The sequence below is a fragment of the Salvelinus namaycush genome, chromosome 16, assembly GCF_016432855.1.
Source record: "Salvelinus namaycush isolate Seneca chromosome 16, SaNama_1.0, whole genome shotgun sequence".
NCBI classification, from domain to species: domain Eukaryota; kingdom Metazoa; phylum Chordata; class Actinopteri; order Salmoniformes; family Salmonidae; genus Salvelinus; species Salvelinus namaycush.
Window position 1 is genome coordinate 42,766,446 of NC_052322.1, and position 19,951 is coordinate 42,786,396.

At 41.5% G+C, this 19,951-nt stretch overlaps 1 protein-coding gene across 1 annotated transcript in view; it reads right to left on the bottom strand.

Moving 5' to 3' along the window:
• The window catches only part of irak1 (interleukin-1 receptor-associated kinase 1), a 43,195-nt gene that overhangs the window by 4,595 nt on the left and 18,649 nt on the right, over positions 1 to 19,951 (bottom strand). Inside the window, exons 7-12 of the mRNA XM_039011280.1 lie at positions 17,141 to 17,255; positions 15,848 to 15,960; positions 10,915 to 11,125; positions 6,086 to 6,157; positions 5,626 to 5,934; positions 5,014 to 5,428 (exon numbers count right to left, since the gene is read on the bottom strand). Coding sequence (XP_038867208.1) covers positions 5,014 to 5,428; positions 5,626 to 5,934; positions 6,086 to 6,157; positions 10,915 to 11,125; positions 15,848 to 15,960; positions 17,141 to 17,255 — 1,235 coding nt within the window. The remainder of the gene's footprint in view (positions 1 to 5,013; positions 5,429 to 5,625; positions 5,935 to 6,085; positions 6,158 to 10,914; positions 11,126 to 15,847; positions 15,961 to 17,140; positions 17,256 to 19,951) is intronic.

A 19,951-nucleotide genomic window follows, 5' to 3' on the forward strand; every position in this document is an offset into this window, starting at 1 on the left:
CACTGAAATAACAGTACTGCTACTGGAGTAAACTACCACTGAAATAACAGTACTGTTACTGGAGTAAACTACCACTGAAATAACAGTACTGCTACTGGAGTAAACTACCACTGAAATAACAGTACTGTTACTGGAGTAAACTACCACTGAAATAACAGTACTGCTACTGGAGTAAACTACCACTGAAATAACAGTACTGCTACTGGAGTAAACTACCACTGAAATAACAGTACTGCTACTGGAGTAAACTACCACTGAAATAACAGTACTGTTACTGGAGTAAACTACCACTGAAATAACAGTACTGTTACTGGAGTAAACTACCACTGATATAACAGTACTGTTACTGGAGTAAACTACCACTGATATAACAGTACTGTTACTGGAGTAAACTACCACTGAAATAACAGTACTGCTACTGGAGTAAACTACCACTGAAATAACAGTACTGCTACTGGAGTAAACTACCACTGAAATAACAGTACTGCTACTGGAGTAAACTACCACTGAAATAACAGTACTGCTACTGGAGTAAACTACCACTGAAATAACAGTACTGCTACTGGAGTAAACTACCACTGAAATAACAGTACTGTTACTGGAGTAAACTACCACTGATATAACAGTACTGTTACTAGAGTAAACTACCACTGAAATAACAGTACTGTAACTGGAGTAAACTACCACTGAAATAACAGTACTGCTACTGGAGTAAACTACCACTGAAATAACAGTACTGTTACTGGAGTAAACTACCACTGAAATAACAGTACTGTTACTGGAGTAAACTACCACTGAAATAACAGTACTGCTACTGGAGTAAACTACCACTGAAATAACAGTACTGTTACTGGAGTAAACTACCACTGAAATAACAGTACTGTTACTGGAGTAAACTACCACTGAAATAACAGTACTGCAACTGGAGTAAACTACCACTGAAATAACAGTACTGCTACTGGAGTAAACTACCACTGAAATAACAGTACTGTAACTGGAGTAAACTACCACTGAAATAACAGTACTGTTACTGGAGTAAACTACCACTGAAATAACAGTACTGTTACTGGAGTAAACTACCACTGAAATAACAGTACTGCTACTGGAGTAAACTACCACTGAAATAACAGTACTGTTACTGGAGTAAACTACCACTGAAATAACAGTACTGTTACTGGAGTAAACTACCACTGAAATAACAGTACTGCTACTGGAGTAAACTACCACTGAAATAACAGTACTGTTACTGGAGTAAACTACCACTGAAATAACAGTACTGCTACTGGAGTAAACTACCACTGAAATAACAGTACTGTTACTGGAGTAAACTACCACTGAAATAACAGTACTGCTACTGGAGTAAACTACCACTGAAATAACAGTACTGCTACTGGAGTAAACTACCACTGAAATAACAGTACTGTTACTGGAGTAAACTACCACTGAAATAACAGTACTGTTACTGGAGTAAACTACCACTGAAATAACAGTACTGCTACTGGAGTAAACTACCACTGAAATAACACTACTGTAACTGGAGTAAACTACCACTGAAATAACAGTACTGTTACTGGAGTAAACTACCACTGAAATAACAGTACTGTTACTGGAGTAAACTACCACTGAAATAACAGTACTGTAACTGGAGTAAACTACCACTGAAATAACAGTACTGTTACTGGAGTAAACTACCACTGAAATAACAGTACTGTAACTGGAGTAAACTACCACTGACATAACAGTACTGTTACTGGAGTAAACTACCACTGAAATAACAGTACTGCTACTGGAGTAAACTACCACTGAAATAACAGTACTGTTACTGGAGTAAACTACCACTGAAATAACAGTACTGCTACTGGAGTAAACTACCACTGAAATAACAGTACTGTTACTGGAGTAAACTACCACTGAAATAACAGTACTGCTACTGGAGTAAACTACCACTGAAATAACAGTACTGTTACTGGAGTAAACTACCACTGAAATAACAGTACTGTTACTGGAGTAAACTACCACTGAAATAACAGTACTGCTACTGGAGTAAACTACCACTGAAATAACAGTACTGTAACTGGAGTAAACTACCACTGAAATAACAGTACTGTTACTGGAGTAAACTACCACTGAAATAACAGTACTGTTACTGGAGTAAACTACCACTGAAATAACAGTACTGTTACTGGAGTAAACTACCACTGAAATAACAGTACTGTAACTGGAGTAAACTACCACTGAAATAACAGTACTGTAACTGGAGTAAACTACCACTGAAATAACAGTACTGTAACTGGAGTAAACTACCACTGAAATAACAGTACTGCTACTGGAGTAAACTACCACTGATATAACAGTACTGCTACTGGAGTAAACTACCACTGAAATAACAGTACTGTTACTGGAGTAAACTACCACTGGAATAACAGTACTGTAACTGGAGTAAACTACCACTGAAATAACAGTACTGCTACTGGAGTAAACTACCACTGAAATAACAGTACTGCTACTGGAGTAAACTACCACTGAAATAACAGTACTGTTACTGGAGTAAACTACCACTGAAATAACAGTACTGTTACTGGAGTAAACTACCACTGAAATAACAGTACTGCTACTGGAGTAAACTACCACTGAAATAACAGTACTGCTACTGGAGTAAACTACCACTGAAATAACAGTACTGTTACTAGAGTAAACTACCACTGAAATAACAGTACTGCTACTGGAGTAAACTACCACTGGAATAACAGTACTGCTACTGGAGTAAACTACCACTGAAATAACAGCACTGCTACTGGAGTAAACTACCACTGAAATAACAGTACTGCTACTGGAGTAAACTACCACTGGAATAACAGTACTGCTACTGGAGTAAACTACCACTGAAATAACAGTACTGCTACTGGAGTAAACTACCACTGAAATAACAGTACTGCTACTGGAGTAAACTACCACTGAAATAACAGTACTGCTACTGGAGTAAACTACCACTGATATAACAGTACTGTTACTGGAGTAAACTACCACTGATATAACAGTACTGTTACTGGAGTAAACTACCACTGGAATAACAGTACTGTTACTGGAGTAAACTACCACTGAAATAACAGTACTGTTACTGGAGTAAACTACCACTGAAATAACAGTACTGCTACTGGAGTAAACTACCACTGAAATAACAGTACTGCTACTGGAGTAAACTACCACTGAAATAACAGTACTGTTACTGGAGTAAACTACCACTGAAATAACAGTACTGCTACTGGAGTAAACTACCACTGAAATAACAGTACTGTAACTGGAGTAAACTACCACTGAAATAACAGTACTGTTACTGGAGTAAACTACCACTGAAATAACAGTACTGTTACTGGAGTAAACTACCACTGAAATAACAGTACTGTAACTGGAGTAAACTACCACTGAAATAACAGTACTGTTACTGGAGTAAACTACCACTGAAATAACAGTACTGTAACTGGAGTAAACTACCACTGAAATAACAGTACTGCTACTGGAGTAAACTACCACTGAAATAACAGTACTGCTACTGGAGTAAACTACCACTGAAATAACAGTACTGTTACTGGAGTAAACTACCACTGAAATAACAGTACTGTAACTGGAGTAAACTACCACTGAAATAACAGTACTGTAACTGGAGTAAACTACCACTGAAATAACAGTACTGTAACTGGAGTAAACTACCACTGAAATAACAGTACTGTAACTGGAGTAAACTACCACTGAAATAACAGTACTGTTACTGGAGTAAACTACCACTGAAATAACAGTACTGTTACTGGAGTAAACTACCACTGAAATAACAGTACTGTAACTGGAGTAAACTACCACTGAAATAACAGTACTGTTACTGGAGTAAACTACCACTGAAATAACAGTACTGTAACTGGAGTAAACTACCACTGAAATAACAGTACTGTTACTGGAGTAAACTACCACTGAAATAACAGTACTGTTACTGGAGTAAACTACCACTGGAATAACAGTACTGTAACTGGAGTAAACTACCACTGAAATAACAGTACTGCTACTGGAGTAAACTACCACTGAAATAACAGTACTGCTACTGGAGTAAACTACCACTGAAATAACAGTACTGTTACTGGAGTAAACTACCACTGAAATAACAGTACTGTTACTGGAGTAAACTACCACTGAAATAACAGTACTGCTACTGGAGTAAACTACCACTGAAATAACAGTACTGCTACTGGAGTAAACTACCACTGAAATAACAGTACTGTTACTAGAGTAAACTACCACTGAAATAACAGTACTGCTACTGGAGTAAACTACCACTGGAATAACAGTACTGCTACTGGAGTAAACTACCACTGAAATAACAGTACTGCTACTGGAGTAAACTACCACTGAAATAACAGTACTGCTACTGGAGTAAACTACCACTGGAATAACAGTACTGCTACTGGAGTAAACTACCACTGAAATAACAGTACTGCTACTGGAGTAAACTACCACTGAAATAACAGTACTGCTACTGGAGTAAACTACCACTGAAATAACAGTACTGTTACTGGAGTAAACTACCACTGAAATAACAGTACTGCTACTGGAGTAAACTACCACTGAAATAACAGTACTGTTACTGGAGTAAACTACCACTGAAATAACAGTACTGCTACTGGAGTAAACTACCACTGAAATAACAGTACTGTTACTGGAGTAAACTACCACTGAAATAACAGTACTGCTACTGGAGTAAACTACCACTGAAATAACAGTACTGTTACTGGAGTAAACTACCACTGGAATAACAGTACTGTTACTGGAGTAAACTACCACTGAAATAACAGTACTGCTACTGGAGTAGGCTATTTGAGTACTCTTTCCATCCCTGTTGATGAACATGACCTAAAAGGTTTCAACGGCCACTGACGGAGTAAAACTAAAATCCCCAAATGACTGCAGCCCTCATGGAGTTGAGCCGTGCACCCTGCCCCTGGGCTCTGACACAACTAATCCTCTTACCTGACGCTGAGCACGGTGAACTGGAGCGTAACCGTCTGGCTGGTGAAGACCAACCACACGGCACGGAGGTCTGGGGCTCTGATCTGGTGTCACTATGGGGGAGCTGGGAGGGAGGAGCACAGTACTGGGAATAACCTTGGCTCTCGTCTGATTCACATGGACCAAGGAAGGAGGAGGAGGAGGGAGGGAGGACCGAGGACGGGTGAGGCGAGATGGAGTAGGGATGTGGAGGGCAGTGGTACGTGTCTTCCAGTGGACCCACTTTTGACAGAACGTCTGTAAGGCAGTCTATACATGAGTCTATGGATGATTGAGGAGGTTTGGGGAAGGACTGGTGAGAAGGAGGAGAAGAGGAGGACACGGCTTTGTCAGAGGCCTTCAAACTGGTACGGATGTCTTGAAGCACCTGGAATACCTAGGAGTCATGTCACAATTAGGGTTGGAGTCAAGTCCATTTCAACTCAGGAAAGTACACTGAAATTACAATTCTTTTCAATGAGTGAAATTGGAATTCGGTTTTAACTTTCTGAATTGACTGGAATTTAAATTTAAATTGAGCCTGGTCACAATACGTTCTACACTTGTTTAAAATCACACGGTGACAAGTAGTACCTCGGTCATGGGGGGTCTTCTCTTCCCCCGGGCCTCCAGACAGCGACAGGCTAGAGTAGTCAGGTCCAGGGAGCCATGTGGGGCCGGAGAAGGGGAGCCTGGACCTGCCGTACACACCGTGGATGGGCTAGAAAGAGAGCCTCCCGTCCCTTTCACCATCAGTCTAGGGTCCAGGTGCTTCTGCCAGATATGTGTAACGGCTGGAGGAATACTAGACTGTTCCTGGGTTACTCTCTCTGAACTCCTCTTTGACCTCCCTCTGGCCTGATGACCTCCGTCGTCATCTTCAGCCTCCTTCACCAGGTCTTTCTGAAGAGGAAAATTATACAAGACGTTAGTTTTTTTTTTTTTAAACGGCCAGACATGACAACGTTATACAGACTGCAGCACATCTGATCAGCGTGTCAGTGTGACTAGTGGTTCACGGGTCTTTTAAGAGTATCAACTGCGTCAGCCTCACCAGGTAGACAGCTTTGGATTGGCTGGGGTCCACTTCTAAAGCTCTACGACCAGTCAGGGCCTCCAGCAGCACCTGAGAAAGAGAACACAAGGTGATTGTGTGACGTCACATCTACCAGGTCATTGAAACAGTAGTTTTGGTGGTCATCTATGTTGTGTGTATCTGTAGGTCTGTGAGCATTGCATAGTACAGTAGTACATTAGTATAGTAGAGTAGTATAGTACAGCAATAGTGTAGTAGAGTACAGTAGTACATTAGTATAGTACAGTAGTATAGTACAGTAATATAGAGTAGTATAGTACAGTAATAGTGTAGTAGAGTACAGTAGTACATTAGTATAATAGAGTAGTATAGTACAGTAATAGTGTAGTAGAGTACAGTAGTACATTAGTACAATAGTATAGCACAGTAATATAGTATAGTGGTATAGTAGAGTAATACATTAGTATAGTAGAGTAGTATAGTACAGCAATAGTGTAGTAGAGTACAGTAGTACATTAGTATAGTACAGTAGTATAGTACAGTAATATAGAGTAGTATAGTACAGTAATAGTGTAGTAGAGTACAGTAGTACATTAGTATAATAGAGTAGTATATTACAGTAATATAGTAGAGTAGTATAGTACAGTAATAGTGTAGTAGAGTACAGTAGTACATTAGTATAGTAGAGTAGTATATTACAGTAATATAGTAGAGTAGTATAGTACAGTAATAGTGTAGTAGAGTACAGTAGTACATTAGTATAGTACAGTAGTATAGTACAGTAATATAGAGTAGTATAGTACAGTAATAGTGTAGTAGAGTACAGTAGTACATTAGTATAATAGAGTAGTATATTACAGTAATATAGTAGAGTAGTATAGTACAGCAATAGTGTAGTAGAGTACAGTAGTACATTAGTATAGTACAGTAGTATAGTACAGTAATATAGAGTAGTATAGTACAGTAATAGTGTAGTAGAGTACAGTAGTACATTAGTATAATAGAGTAGTATATTACAGTAATATAGTAGAGTAGTATAGTACAGTAATAGTGTAGTAGAGTACAGTAGTACATTAGTATAGTAGAGTAGTATATTACAGTAATATAGTAGAGTAGTATAGTACAGTAATAGTGTAGTAGAGTACAGTAGTACATTAGTATAGTAGAGTAGTATAGTACAGTAATATAGAGTAGTATAGTACAGTAATAGTGTAGTAGAGTACAGTAGTACATTAGTATAGTATAGTAGTATAGTACAGTAATATAGTAGAGTAGTATAGTACAGCAATAGTGTAGTAGAGTACAGTAGTACATTAGTATAGTAGAGTAGTATATTACAGTAATATAGTAGAGTAGTATAGTACAGTAATAGTGTAGTAGAGTACAGTAGTACATTAGTATAGTAGAGTAGTATAGTACAGTAATATAGAGTAGTATAGTACAGTAATAGTGTAGTAGAGTACATTAGTATAATAGAGTAGTATAGTACAGCAATAGTGTAGTAGAGTACAGTAGTACATTAGTACAATAGTATAGCACAGTAATATAGTATAGTGGTATAGTAGAGTAATACATTAGTATAGTAGAGTAGTATAGTACAGCAATAGTGTAGTAGAGTACAGTAGTACATTAGTACAATAGTATAGCACAGTAATATAGTAGAGTAGTATAGTAGAGTAATACATTAGTATAGTAGAGTAGTAGAGTAAAGTAATATAGTAGTATAGTACAGTAATAGTGTAGTAGAGTACAGTAGTACATTAGTATAGTAGAGTAGTACAGTAATAGAGTAGTATAGTACAGTAATAGTGTAGTAGAGTACAGTAGTACATTAGTATAGTAGAGTAGTACAGTAATATAGTAGAGTAGTATAGTACAGCAATAGTGTAGTAGAGTACAGTAGTACATTAGTATAGTAGTATAGTACAGTAATATAGTAGAGTAGTATAGTACAGCAATAGTGTAGTAGAGTACAGTAGTACATTAGTATAGTAGTATAGTACAGTAATATAGTAGTATAGTACAGTAATAGTGTAGTAGAGTACAGTAGTACATTAGTATAGTAGAGTAGTACAGTAATATAGTAGAGTAGTATAGTACAGCAATAGTGTAGTAGAGTACAGTAGTACATTAGTATAGTAGTATAGTACAGTAATATAGTAGAGTAGTATAGTACAGTAATATAGCTGAGTAGTATAGCACAGTAATACATCAGTACAATAGTATAGTACAGTAATATAGTAGAGTAGTATGGTAGAGTAATACATTAGTATAGTAGAATAGTATAGTAAAGTAGTATAGTAGAGTAGTATAATAGAGTAGTACATTAGTATGGTTGGGTAGTACATTAGTGTAGTAGAGTAGTATAGTACAGTAATAGAGTAGTAGAGTACAGTAGTACATCAGTACAGTAGTATAGTACAGTAATATAGTAGAGTAGTATAGTACAGTAATATAGCAGAGTAGTATAGTACAGTAGTAAATTAGTATAGTAGAGTGGTATAGTACAGAAATAAAGTAGTATAGTACAGTAGCACATTAGTACAGTAATATAGTACAGTAATATAGTACAGTAATATAGTACAGTAATATAGTACAGTAATATAGTACAGTAATATAGCACAGTAATATAGTACAGTAATATAGTACAGTAATATAGTACAGTAGTACATTAGTATAGTAGAGTAGTACATTAGCATAATAGAGTAGTACATTAGTGTAATACATCAGTATAATAGTATAGTAAAGTAATATAGTAGAGTAGTACATTAGTATGGTTGAGTAGTGCATTAGTGTAGTAGAGTAGTATAGTACAGTAATAGAGTAGTGGAGTACAGTAGTACATTAGTACAGTAATATAGTAGCGTAGTATAGTACAGTAATATAGCAGAGTAGTATAGTACAGTAGCACATTAGTAGAGTAGTATAGTACAGTAATATATTAGTATGGTAATATAGTACATTAGTATAGCAGAGTAGGACATGAGCGTAATAGAGTAGTCATTAGTATAGTATAGTAGTATAGCACAGTAATATAGTAGTATAGTACAGTAATACATTACCATAGTAATATAGTAGAGTAGTATAGTAGAGTGGTACACCAGTATAGTAGAGTAGTACATTAGTGTAGTAGAGTAGTATAGCATGGTAATAGCGGAGTACAGTAGTACATTAGTATAGTACAGTAGTATAGTACAGTAATATAGTACAGTAGTATAGCACAGTAATATAGTGGAGTAGTATAGTACAGTAGTACATTATTATAGTAGAGTAGTACATTAGTAGAGCAGTATAGCACAGTAATATAGTAGAGTAGTATAGCACAGTAGTACATTAGTATAGTAAAGTAGTATAGTACAGTAATAGAGTAGCACAGTACAGCAGTACATTAGTATAGTAGAGTAGTATAGTACAGTAATCGAGTAGTATAGTAGTACAGTAGAGTAGTATAGTACAGTTGCACATTAGTATAGTATAGCAGTATAGTACAGTAATAGAGTAGTATAGCACAGTATTACATTAGTATAGTAGTATAGTATAGTAAAATAGCACAGTAGTATTGTACAGTAGTACATTAGTATAGTAGAGTAGCACATTATTATAGTAGAGTAGTACATTAGTATAGCAGAGTAGTATAGTACAGTAATATAGTAGAGTAATATAGTACAGTAGTACATCAGTATAGTATGGTAGCATAGTACAGTAACATTGTAGAGTAGTAGGGTAGTATAGTGCAGTAGTACATTAGTATAGCAGAGTAGTATAGTACAGTAATATGGCGGAGTAGTAGAGTAGTACATTGGTATAGCGGAGTAGTATAGTACAGTAATAGAGTAGTAGAGTACATCAGTACATTAGTATAGTAGTATAGTGGAGTAGTATAGTGCAGTAATATAGTAGAGTGGTATAGTAGGGCATTAGTATAGTACAGTAGTACATTAGTATAGTAGATTAGTATAGTGGAGTAGTATAGTACAGTAATATACTAGAGTAGTATAGTGGAGTAGTATAGCAGTATAGCACAGTAGTACATTCGTAGAGTAGCACATGAGTATAGTAGAGTAGTACATTAGTATAGTAGAGTAGTACATTAGTATAGTAGTATAGCACAGTAACATAGTAGAGTAGTATAGAGCAGCACATTAGTATAGTAGAGTAGCACATTAGTATAACAGAGTAGTATAGTACAGTAATAGAGTAGTAGAGTACAGTAGTACAGTAGTATAGTAGAGTAGTATAGTGGAGTAGTATAGTACAGTAATAAAGTAGTAGAGGACAGTAGTACAGTAGAGTAGTATAGCGGAGTAGAGTAGTATAGAACAGTAGTACATTAGTAGTACAAGGGGTGGCTGGTAGCCTAGTGGTTAGAGTGGAGGGGCCACAGGTAGCCTAGTGGTTAGAGTGTTGGACTTGTAACCGAAAGGTTGCAAGATGGAATCCCCGAGCTGACAAGGTAAAAATCTGTCATTCTGCCCCTGAACAAGGCAGTTAACCCACTGTTCCCCTGAACAAGGCAGTTAACCCACCGTTCCCCTGAACAAGGCAGTTAACCCACTGTTCCCCTGAACAAGGCAGTTAACCCACTGTTCCTAGGCCGTTATTGAAAATAAGAATTTGTTCCTAACTGACTTGCCTAGTTAAATAAAGGTTAAATAAATTAGTAGAGTACAGTAGCATAGTATAGCAGAGCAGTATAGTACAGTTGTACATTAGTATAATAGAGTAATGTAGCCTAGTACAGTAGTATATAATAGTAGAGTGCAGTAGTATGCTATTATATACTACTATGCTACTGTACTAGGCTACTGTATAATAGTACAGCGGTACAGTGTGTGCTTTCCTCCTACCACTCCAAAGCTGAAGATGTCAATGGCTACTCCCAACGCTCCTGTTTTGAGGTATTCGTCAGGTAAGTACGCCTGTGTTCCCCTCACTGTCTTGGTATAGGCTACCGTGGTGGTTCTACCAGCTGTCCTACTACTGGAGCTACAGCAGAACCGGGCCAGGCCAAAGTCCCCCAGCTTAGGCTCCAGGTGCTCGTCTAGTAGGATGTTCGAGCTGGAAGAAGAAGACAGATGGTCGGAGTGGGATTGATCAAAAAAGAAAAAACAGCATTTAGGATCAATGCAAACTTCAGTTATTTATTGTGCCAAGTTTTCCTACAAAAAATGTCCGAGCATCAGCTGTAGATCTGTCACCACCTGGTTATTCTTCTAGAGGCTAATTTCTCATTTCAAATATGAGATGGAGGCTTAATATGGTAGTAAGAAATTATGGGGACAAAGGAATGATTCAGTCAACAGAGCAGGCTACCTCTTGCCTGGTGTCCCAGCCTGAATTTAACAGAGCAGGCTACCTCTTGCCTGGTGACTCAGCCTGAATTTAACAGAGCAGGATACCTCTTGCCTGGTGACTCAGCCTGAATTTAACAGAGCAGGATACCTCTTGCCTGGTGTCCCAGCCTGAATTTAACAGAGCAGGCTACCTCTTGCCTGGTGTCCCAGCCTGAATTTAACAGAGCAGGCTACATCTTGCCTGGTGTCCCAGCCTGAATTTAACAGAGCAGGCTACCTCTTGCCTGGTGTCCCAGCCTGAATTTAACAGAGCAGGCTACCTCTTGCCTGGTGACTCAGCCTGAATTTAACAAAGCAGCCTACCTCTTTGCCTGGTGCGCAGTGAGAGTCGAGTGGAGACGAACGGATTCGGTTCAGTCAGTCTTCCTGATGAGCCTTAGCCAGCTAGCTAGTTCAGTCAGTCTTCCTGATGAGCCTTAGCCAGCTAGCTAGTTCAGTCAGTCTTCCTGATGAGCCTTAGCCAGCTAGCTAGTTCAGTCAGTCTTCCTGATGAGCCTTAGCCAGCTAGCTAGTTCAGTCAGTCTTCCTGATGAGCCTTAGCCAGCTAGCTAGTTCAGTCAGTCTTCCTGATGTGCCTTAGCCAGCTAGCTAGTTCAGTCAGTCTTCCTGATGAGCCTTAGCCAGCTAGCTAGTTCAGTCAGTCTTCCTGATGAGCCTTAGCCAGCTAGCTAGTTCAGTCAGTCTTCCTGATGAGCCTTAGCCAGCTAGCTAGTTCAGTCAGTCTTCCTGATGAGCCTTAGCCAGCTAGCTAGTTTATAGATGTGGCTACAAACTTCAGTGACAATTAGAAACGTGTCTGCCGAAGTTGGGACTTTGGATCGTGTTCAGAATCATTTTGTTTCGATCTGAGTTATTGCTATTTTTTAAAGTTTTATTTTACTAAAATATAGACGTTAATTTAATGCTGTAGTTGTACATTTTCTGTGAAAATCACTATTATCACTTTAGCTGTCAACCTGGCCTGCTATTGGCTACACTATCTAGCTACGTCCCTCTCCTTACTGGCCTGCTATTGGCTACACTATCTAGCTACTTCCCTCTCCTTACTGGCCTGCTATTGGCTACACTATCTAGCTACTTCCCTCTCCTTATTGACCTGCTATTGGCTACACTATCTAGCTACTTCCCTCTCCTTACTGGCCTGCTATTGGCTACACTATCTAGCTACTTCCCTCTCCTTATTGACCTGGACATTGGCTACACTATCTAGCTACAGTACTTCCCTCTCCTTACTGGCCTGCTATTGGCTACACTATCTAGCTACGCCCCTCTCCTTACTGGCCTGCTATTGGCTACACTATCTAGCTACTTCCCTCTCCTTACTGGCTTGCTATTGGCTACACTATCTAGCTACTTCCCTCTCCTTACTGACCTGCTATTGGCTACACTATCTAGCTACACTACTTCCCTCTCCTTACTGACCTGGACATTGGCTACACTATCTAGCTACTTCCCTCTGCTTACTGTCCTGATATTGGCTACAGTATCTAGCTACACTACTTCCCTCTCCTTACTGACCTGCTATTGGCTACACTATCTAGCTACACTACTTCCCTCTCCTTACTGACCTGGACATTGGCTACACTATCTAGCTACTTCCCTCTGCTTACTGTCCTGGACATTGGCTACACTATCTAGCTACTTCCCTCTCCTTACTGACCTGGACATTGGCTACACTATCTAGCTACACTACTTCCCTCTCCTTACTGGCGAGACATTGGCTACAGTATCTAGCTACTTCCCTCTCCTTACTGGCCTGCTATTGGCTACAGTATCTAGCTACTTCCCTCCCCTTACTGACCTGCTATTGGCTACACTATCTAGCTACACTACTTCCCTCTCCTTACTGACGAGACATTGGCTACAGTATCTAGCTACTTCCCTCTCCTTACTGGCCTGATATTGACTACAATATCTAGCTACACTACTTCCCTCTCCTTACTGACGAGACATTGGCTACAGTATCTAGCTACTTCCCTCTCCTTACTGGCCTGCTATTGGCTACAGTATCTAGCTACTTCCCTCTCCTTACTGACGAGACATTGGCTACAGTATCTAGCTACTTCCCTCTCCTTACTGGCCTGCTATTGGCTACAGTATCTAGCTACGTCCCTCTCCTTACTGACCTGGACATTGGCTACAGTATCTAGCTACTTCCCTCTCCTTACTGACCTGCTATTGGCTACACTATCTAGCTACACTACTTCCCTCTCCTTACTGACGAGACATTGGCTACAGTATCTAGCTACTTCCCTCTCCTTACTGACCTGCTATTGGCTACACTATCTAGCTACACTACTTCCCTCTCCTTACTGTCCTGATATTGGCTACAATATCTAGCTACACTACTTCCCTCCCCTTACTGACCTGATATTGGCTACACTATCTAGCTACACTACTTCCCTCTCCTTACTGACGAGACATTGGCTACAGTATCTAGCTACACTACTTCCCTCCCCTTACTGACCTGATATTGGCTACACTATCTAGCTACACTACTTCCCTCTCCTTACTGACGAGACATTGGCTACAGTATCTAGCCACTTCCCTCTCCTTACTGACCTGCTATTGGCTACACTATCTAGCTACTTCCCTCTCCTTACTGGCCTGCTATTGGCTACACTACTTCCCTCTCCTTACTATGGCAAGCGGGATCGAAGGACACTTTGCTCCATGTTGTTGTGTGGCCAGCTAGCAGTGCAAACTCTCCCCATTGAGCAGTAGACTATCACGGTGAAATCCAGATGGTTACTAAATACCAATATTACAAGTTATTTCTCGTGTAGGAAGTTATCCTACTCTAAATAAAATCAAGTGGGATTGAAAAAATAAATAAACTGGCCACGTTAGCTAACGCTAACGACGTGATACAGCTGCCTGGTGGGAAGCAACTGCAGGTCGGTAAGCACTAGCCTCTTCACCAGACCGTACTGCTTGGCTCCGGAAGACCTGTTGTCCGGAGCCAAGAGGCTAGCAAGCACCTCGATACAACACCGTTGGTCATTACTTTAGCTGACTGACATGTCACGGTGACATCAATATCGTGACCAATACTACAAGTTAATTCTCACTCACCCATCAAAATAAACATCACTTTATTTTACAAGTTTTAACTAGACCATTTTGCTTTTGCCAGCTAGCCAGTGTAAACTAGTTAGCTGGGAAGGGCTCATCAGGATGACTGACTGAACTAGCTAGCTGGGAAGGGCTCATCAGGATGACTGACTGAACTAGCTAGCTGGGAAGGTCACATCAGGATGACTGACTGAACTAGCTAGCTGGGAAGGGCCCGTCAGGATGACTGACTGAACTAGCTAGCTGGGAAGGGCTCATCAGGATGACTGACTGAACTAGCTAGCTGGGAAGGTCTCATCAGGATGACTGACTGAACTAGCTAGCTGGGAAGGGCTCATCATGATGACTGACTGAACTAGCTAGCTGGGAAGGGCCCGTCAGGATGACTGACTGAACTAGCTAGCTGGGAAGGGCTCATCAGGATGACTGACTGAACTAGCTAGCTGGGAAGGTCACATCAGGATGACTGACTGAACTAGCTAGCTGGGAAGAACTCATCAGGATGACTGACTGAACTAGCTAGCTGGGAAGGGCCCGTCAGGATGACTGACTGAACTAGCTAGCTGGGAAGGGCTCATCAGGATGACTGACTGAACTAGCTAGCTGGGAAGGTCTCATCAGGATGACTGACTGAACTAGCTAGCTGGGAAGGGCTCATCATGATGACTGACTGAACTAGCTAGCTGGAGAGGTCTCGTCAGGATGACTGACTGAACTAGCTAGCTGGGAAGGGCTCATCAGGATGACTGACTGACTGAACTAGCTAGCTGGGAAGGGCTCATCAGGATGACTGACTGAACTAGCTAGCTGGGAAGGTCTCATCAGGATGACTGACTGAACTAGCTAGCTGGGAAGGGCCCGTCAGGATGACTGACTGAACTAGCTAGCTGGGAAGGTCACATCAGGATGACTGACTGAACTAGCTAGCTGGGAAGGTCACATCAGGATGACTGACTGAACTAGCTAGCTGGGAAGGGGCTCATCAGGACGACTGAACCCAATCCATTCGTCTCCACTCAACTCTCAGCTGCTCGACATATGTCATCAATTTGGGCACCAGGCGTTTCTGTATAGCCTCTCCCTCCTAGAAGTCGTTTGTGTAACTTCAAAATGGAGGGGTGTTGTACCAAAATGCATCAGCGATTGGATCATCTCTTACAAATCTAACCAATCAGAATATCAAAGTTGATAACACCATGTAGGCCGCCTCTGGCCCAACCCATCTGTGTCTGGGACCAATCACAACGGTCAGAATGTGTTCACATTCTAGAAATCATCGGGGAGGAAGGCAAAAATCCAGAAGAACGATGGAAAAGAAAAAGGTCAGTTTGCGGAGCCAGGAAAAGCTTACCTCTTGATGTCTCCATGTATGAGCTGCGGAGAGGATGAGTGGAGGAACTGAATGGCTCTGGCTGTGCCCAGCAACACACCGACACGCTGTGGCCAGAAGAGGGCAGCACTGGCCTGAGGGAGAGGCACACACACAGTCAACACACACCAACAACACATATATTCCAGGTTCAATCCTCGTGTCATGTCCTCCTTTCTCATTGTTTAATGTCTCAATAGCAGTCCCCGTCCCGATAGCAGTCCCCCGTCCATCTCGATAGCAGTCCCCGCCCGTCTCCTTTCTCAATGTTTAATAACCTGTCTCGATAGCAGTCCCCGTCCCGTCTCCTTTCTAAATCTCAATGTCCTCCTTTCTCAATGTTTAATAAGCTGTCTCGATAGCAGTCCACGTCCCGTCTCGATAGCAGTCCCCGCCCGTCTCGATAGCAGTCCCCCGTCCCGTCTCGATAGCAGTCCCCCGTCCCGTCTCGATAGCAGTCCCCGTCCGTCTCCTTTCTCAATCTCAATGTCCTCCTTTCTCAATGTTTAATAAGCTGTCTCGATAGCAGTCCCCCGTCCCGTCTCGATAGCAGTCCCCCGTCCCGTCTCGATAGCAGTCCCCCGTCCCGTCTCGATAGCAGTCCCCCGTCCCGTCTCGATAGCAGTCCCCCGTCCCGTCTCGATAGCAGTCCCCCGTCCCGTCTCGATAGCAGTCCCCCGTCCCGTCTCGATAGCAGTCCCCCGTCCCGTCTCGATAGCAGTCCCCCGTCCCGTCTCGATAGCAGTCCCCCGTCCCGTCTCGATAGCAGTCCCCCGTCCCGTCTCGATAGCAGTCCCCGTCCGTCTCGATAGCAGTCCCCGTCCGTCTCGATAGCAGTCCCCGTCCGTCTCGAACAGCAGTGCCCGTCCGTCTCGAACAGCAGTGCCCGTCCGTCTCGAACAGCAGTGCCCGTCCGTCTCGAACAGCAGTGCCCGTCCGTCTCGATAGCAGTCCCCGTCCGTCTCGATAGCAGTCCCCGTCCCGTCTCGATAGCAGTCCCCGTCCCGTCTCGATAGCAGTCCCCGTCCCGTCTCGATAGCAGTCCCCGTCCCGTCTCGATAGCAGTCCCCGTCCCGTCTCGATAGCAGTCCCCGTCCCGTCTCGATAGCAGTCCCCGTCCCGTCTCGATAGCAGTCCCCGTCCCGTCTCGATAGCAGTCCCCGTCCCGTCTCGATAGCAGTCCCCGTCCGTCTCGATAGTAGTCCCCGTCCGTCTCGATAGCACTCCCCAGTTAACGTTCTTTAGTTTTAAAGATATGAAGAATAAAAGACTGACCTGGTTGTGCAGCTGGTCTTCCAGAGAACCGTTGGGCATGAAGACATAGAGCAGACAGTAGGTTCCTTGTCCAACACTGTAGCCCACAAAGTCCACTATATTGGGATGTCTGTATCTGGGCGGGGAAAGGCAGAGTATTTTTGTTTGTTGCTAAACCTACAATAGAGCCGCATCTTACAATGAAGAAGACACTTTTCAGATGTATTTTTTTTAGCCCTTCTTACATCAGCTGATATCTCAAAGTGCTGTACAGAAACCCAGCCTAAAACAGCAAGCAATGCAGGTGTAGAAGCACGGTGGCTAGGAAAAACTCCCTCCTCAACAATAGGAGGGAGAAACAGAGCATATAGGCAGAGTAAAGACAGAAGAGCATATAGGCAGAGTAAAGATGACCTGCTTGGCAGAAGAGAGACTAACCACAGCAGAAGAGAGACTAACCACAGCAGAAGAGAGACTAACCACAGCAGAAGAGAGACTAACCACAGCAGAAGAGAGACTAACCACAGCGGACCAGCTAAAGCCTGAAGAGGACAGTATAAAGGGAACTTCTGATTCTCTAGGCCTGTCTCCACCTGGGCTTTTCATGGTCAGGCTTCCCGTATGACGATACGGAATACAGTCTGATGTACGTGGAGTAGGGGAGACTAGGGCTGGGGCTGACCCCATTTAGTCCACTGGTCGATTGTTTGGTCGATAGGTTGTTGGTCGACCAATAATGTTTTAGTCGAGCAGTTGCAACAACAACAAAAATGTATTGATTGACGCCTGTCAGAGTGGACTAATCCAATGTAGAGACCTGTCAGAGTGGACTAATCCATTGTAGAGGCCTGTCTCAGTGGACTAATCCATTGTAGAGGCCTGTCTCAGTGGACTAATCCATTGTAGAGGCCTATCTCAGTGGACTAATCCATTGTAGAGGCCTATCTCAGTGGACTAATCCATTGTAGAGGCCTATCTCAGTGGACTAATCCATTGTGGAGGCCACGGGGATGACACACCAGTATCACATTTACTGTTAATTACCATAATTTCTAATCTACAATGTTTGTTTGGTTACCATAATTTATGTTAAAGCATTTAATATATAATTATTACTAGGGATGCACAATATATCGGTGAACATATCGGAATCGGCCGATATTAGCTAAAAATGCCATTATCGGTATCGTCCCGATGTTTGGTTCAACACCGATGTTAAAAACCAATGTCAAAGCTACCATGCATACCTATATAATGTAGGTACATGACGTAATGACGCCCACAATGTCTACTGTGTGGATCGACCAGTCAACAGGTCGAGCACTCATTTGAAAGTATGAAAATTTCAGCAAGACAACAAAGGCAAAATTCATTAAAGCCAAGATAATGGAACTCATTGCCCTTGACAATCAACCGCTCTCTGTCGTGGGTGATTTTGGCTTTCGCCGACTGGTCGAGCACCGGTACATACTACCAAGTGCGCTATTTTTCAGATGTTGCCCTACCGGAGTTGCACAGTAATAGCGTCACTGCTATTAGCTGCTATTAGCTTCATGACATTTATACTATGGAACGCGGTTTGGGTCTTTGCGTGTCAAAAAAGATACAGTAGCACTGTCAAAGCTGTACAAAAAAGTCACCGGCCACGAACGATGTGTTTACAATACCGCATTGTTAATAAAGCATCATTTGTTCAACCGCAACTTCTGGGGTAGCTAGCTTTAGCTTGGTACCTAGCTAGCACCAATACAACCAGCCTGAAAACAATGACCAGTAGAAACTGCAGCCATTTTCATTATTCTTAGCAATGACTTAGGAATCATTGTGAGTAAGTATAAGCTAGGTTGCCTCTTGTTGTTCGCCTTTTGAAATTGAACTTCAGTTCATGAAAATAAATAGCTAGCCAGCTACTTAACCCTGTTGCCCAAAGCTAACGTTATAAGCAGCCATCTAGCTTCATCTGGCTAGTGAGAAACAACTGGACCGGGTTATGTGTTGTGAAGCTAGCCACAATAAGGATTAGGCACAATAGTGAAATTTGCGGTTTGCCTTCAAAATAAAAGTATGTCATTGACAGTGACGCAAATTAATACAAATAGTAGAATTATGCCATACTTTTACTTTGAAGGATAACCGCAAAGTCCACTATTGTGGCTAATCCTTATTGTGGCTAACTTCACATTGATGCGTCTGACCACCATTAATCAAATAAGAACTGTCTTTAAAAAAAGCTAGATAGCTCATGGATGCAAACAATGTTCTTCCCCAAAAACATTGCAAAACGACATCTGTTTCAGTTGTTATATTTAGCTAGCTAACTATATAGCTAGGTGTCATCTAAAATAACCCTAATTTACATGACCAGCACTGTAGGTGCGCGAGACAACTTTATCAGCATCATAGCATACGTGTCGATGAATCGTTGTGACATATGAAATACGAGTGAGTGTAATCAATGTGTAATAACTACTTTAAAAAATTATGAACGCGTTAAATTATTATATGACGTGCAGTCATATTCAGGTCCTGATTGGTCAACAAGCTTATTTCACACGTCAAATAGTGTCATTTGATGTGAATCTTTTTTGACACGCAAAGACCCAAACGGCGTTCCATAGAATTCCTGGTTGAGAACGAAACGACTGAACAACGAAACAGCAAGTAAGTGAAAGAAATAGGTTTTGATTGTGTTTTACTGGTAATGGGGCCGGCCATACGTAAATGCCAACAAAATAACTTTTTGGTCAGTGTGGCGTGTGTGTGTAACCTTTATTTAACTAGGCAAGTCAGTTAAGAACACATTCTTAGTTACAATGATGGCCCGGACGACGC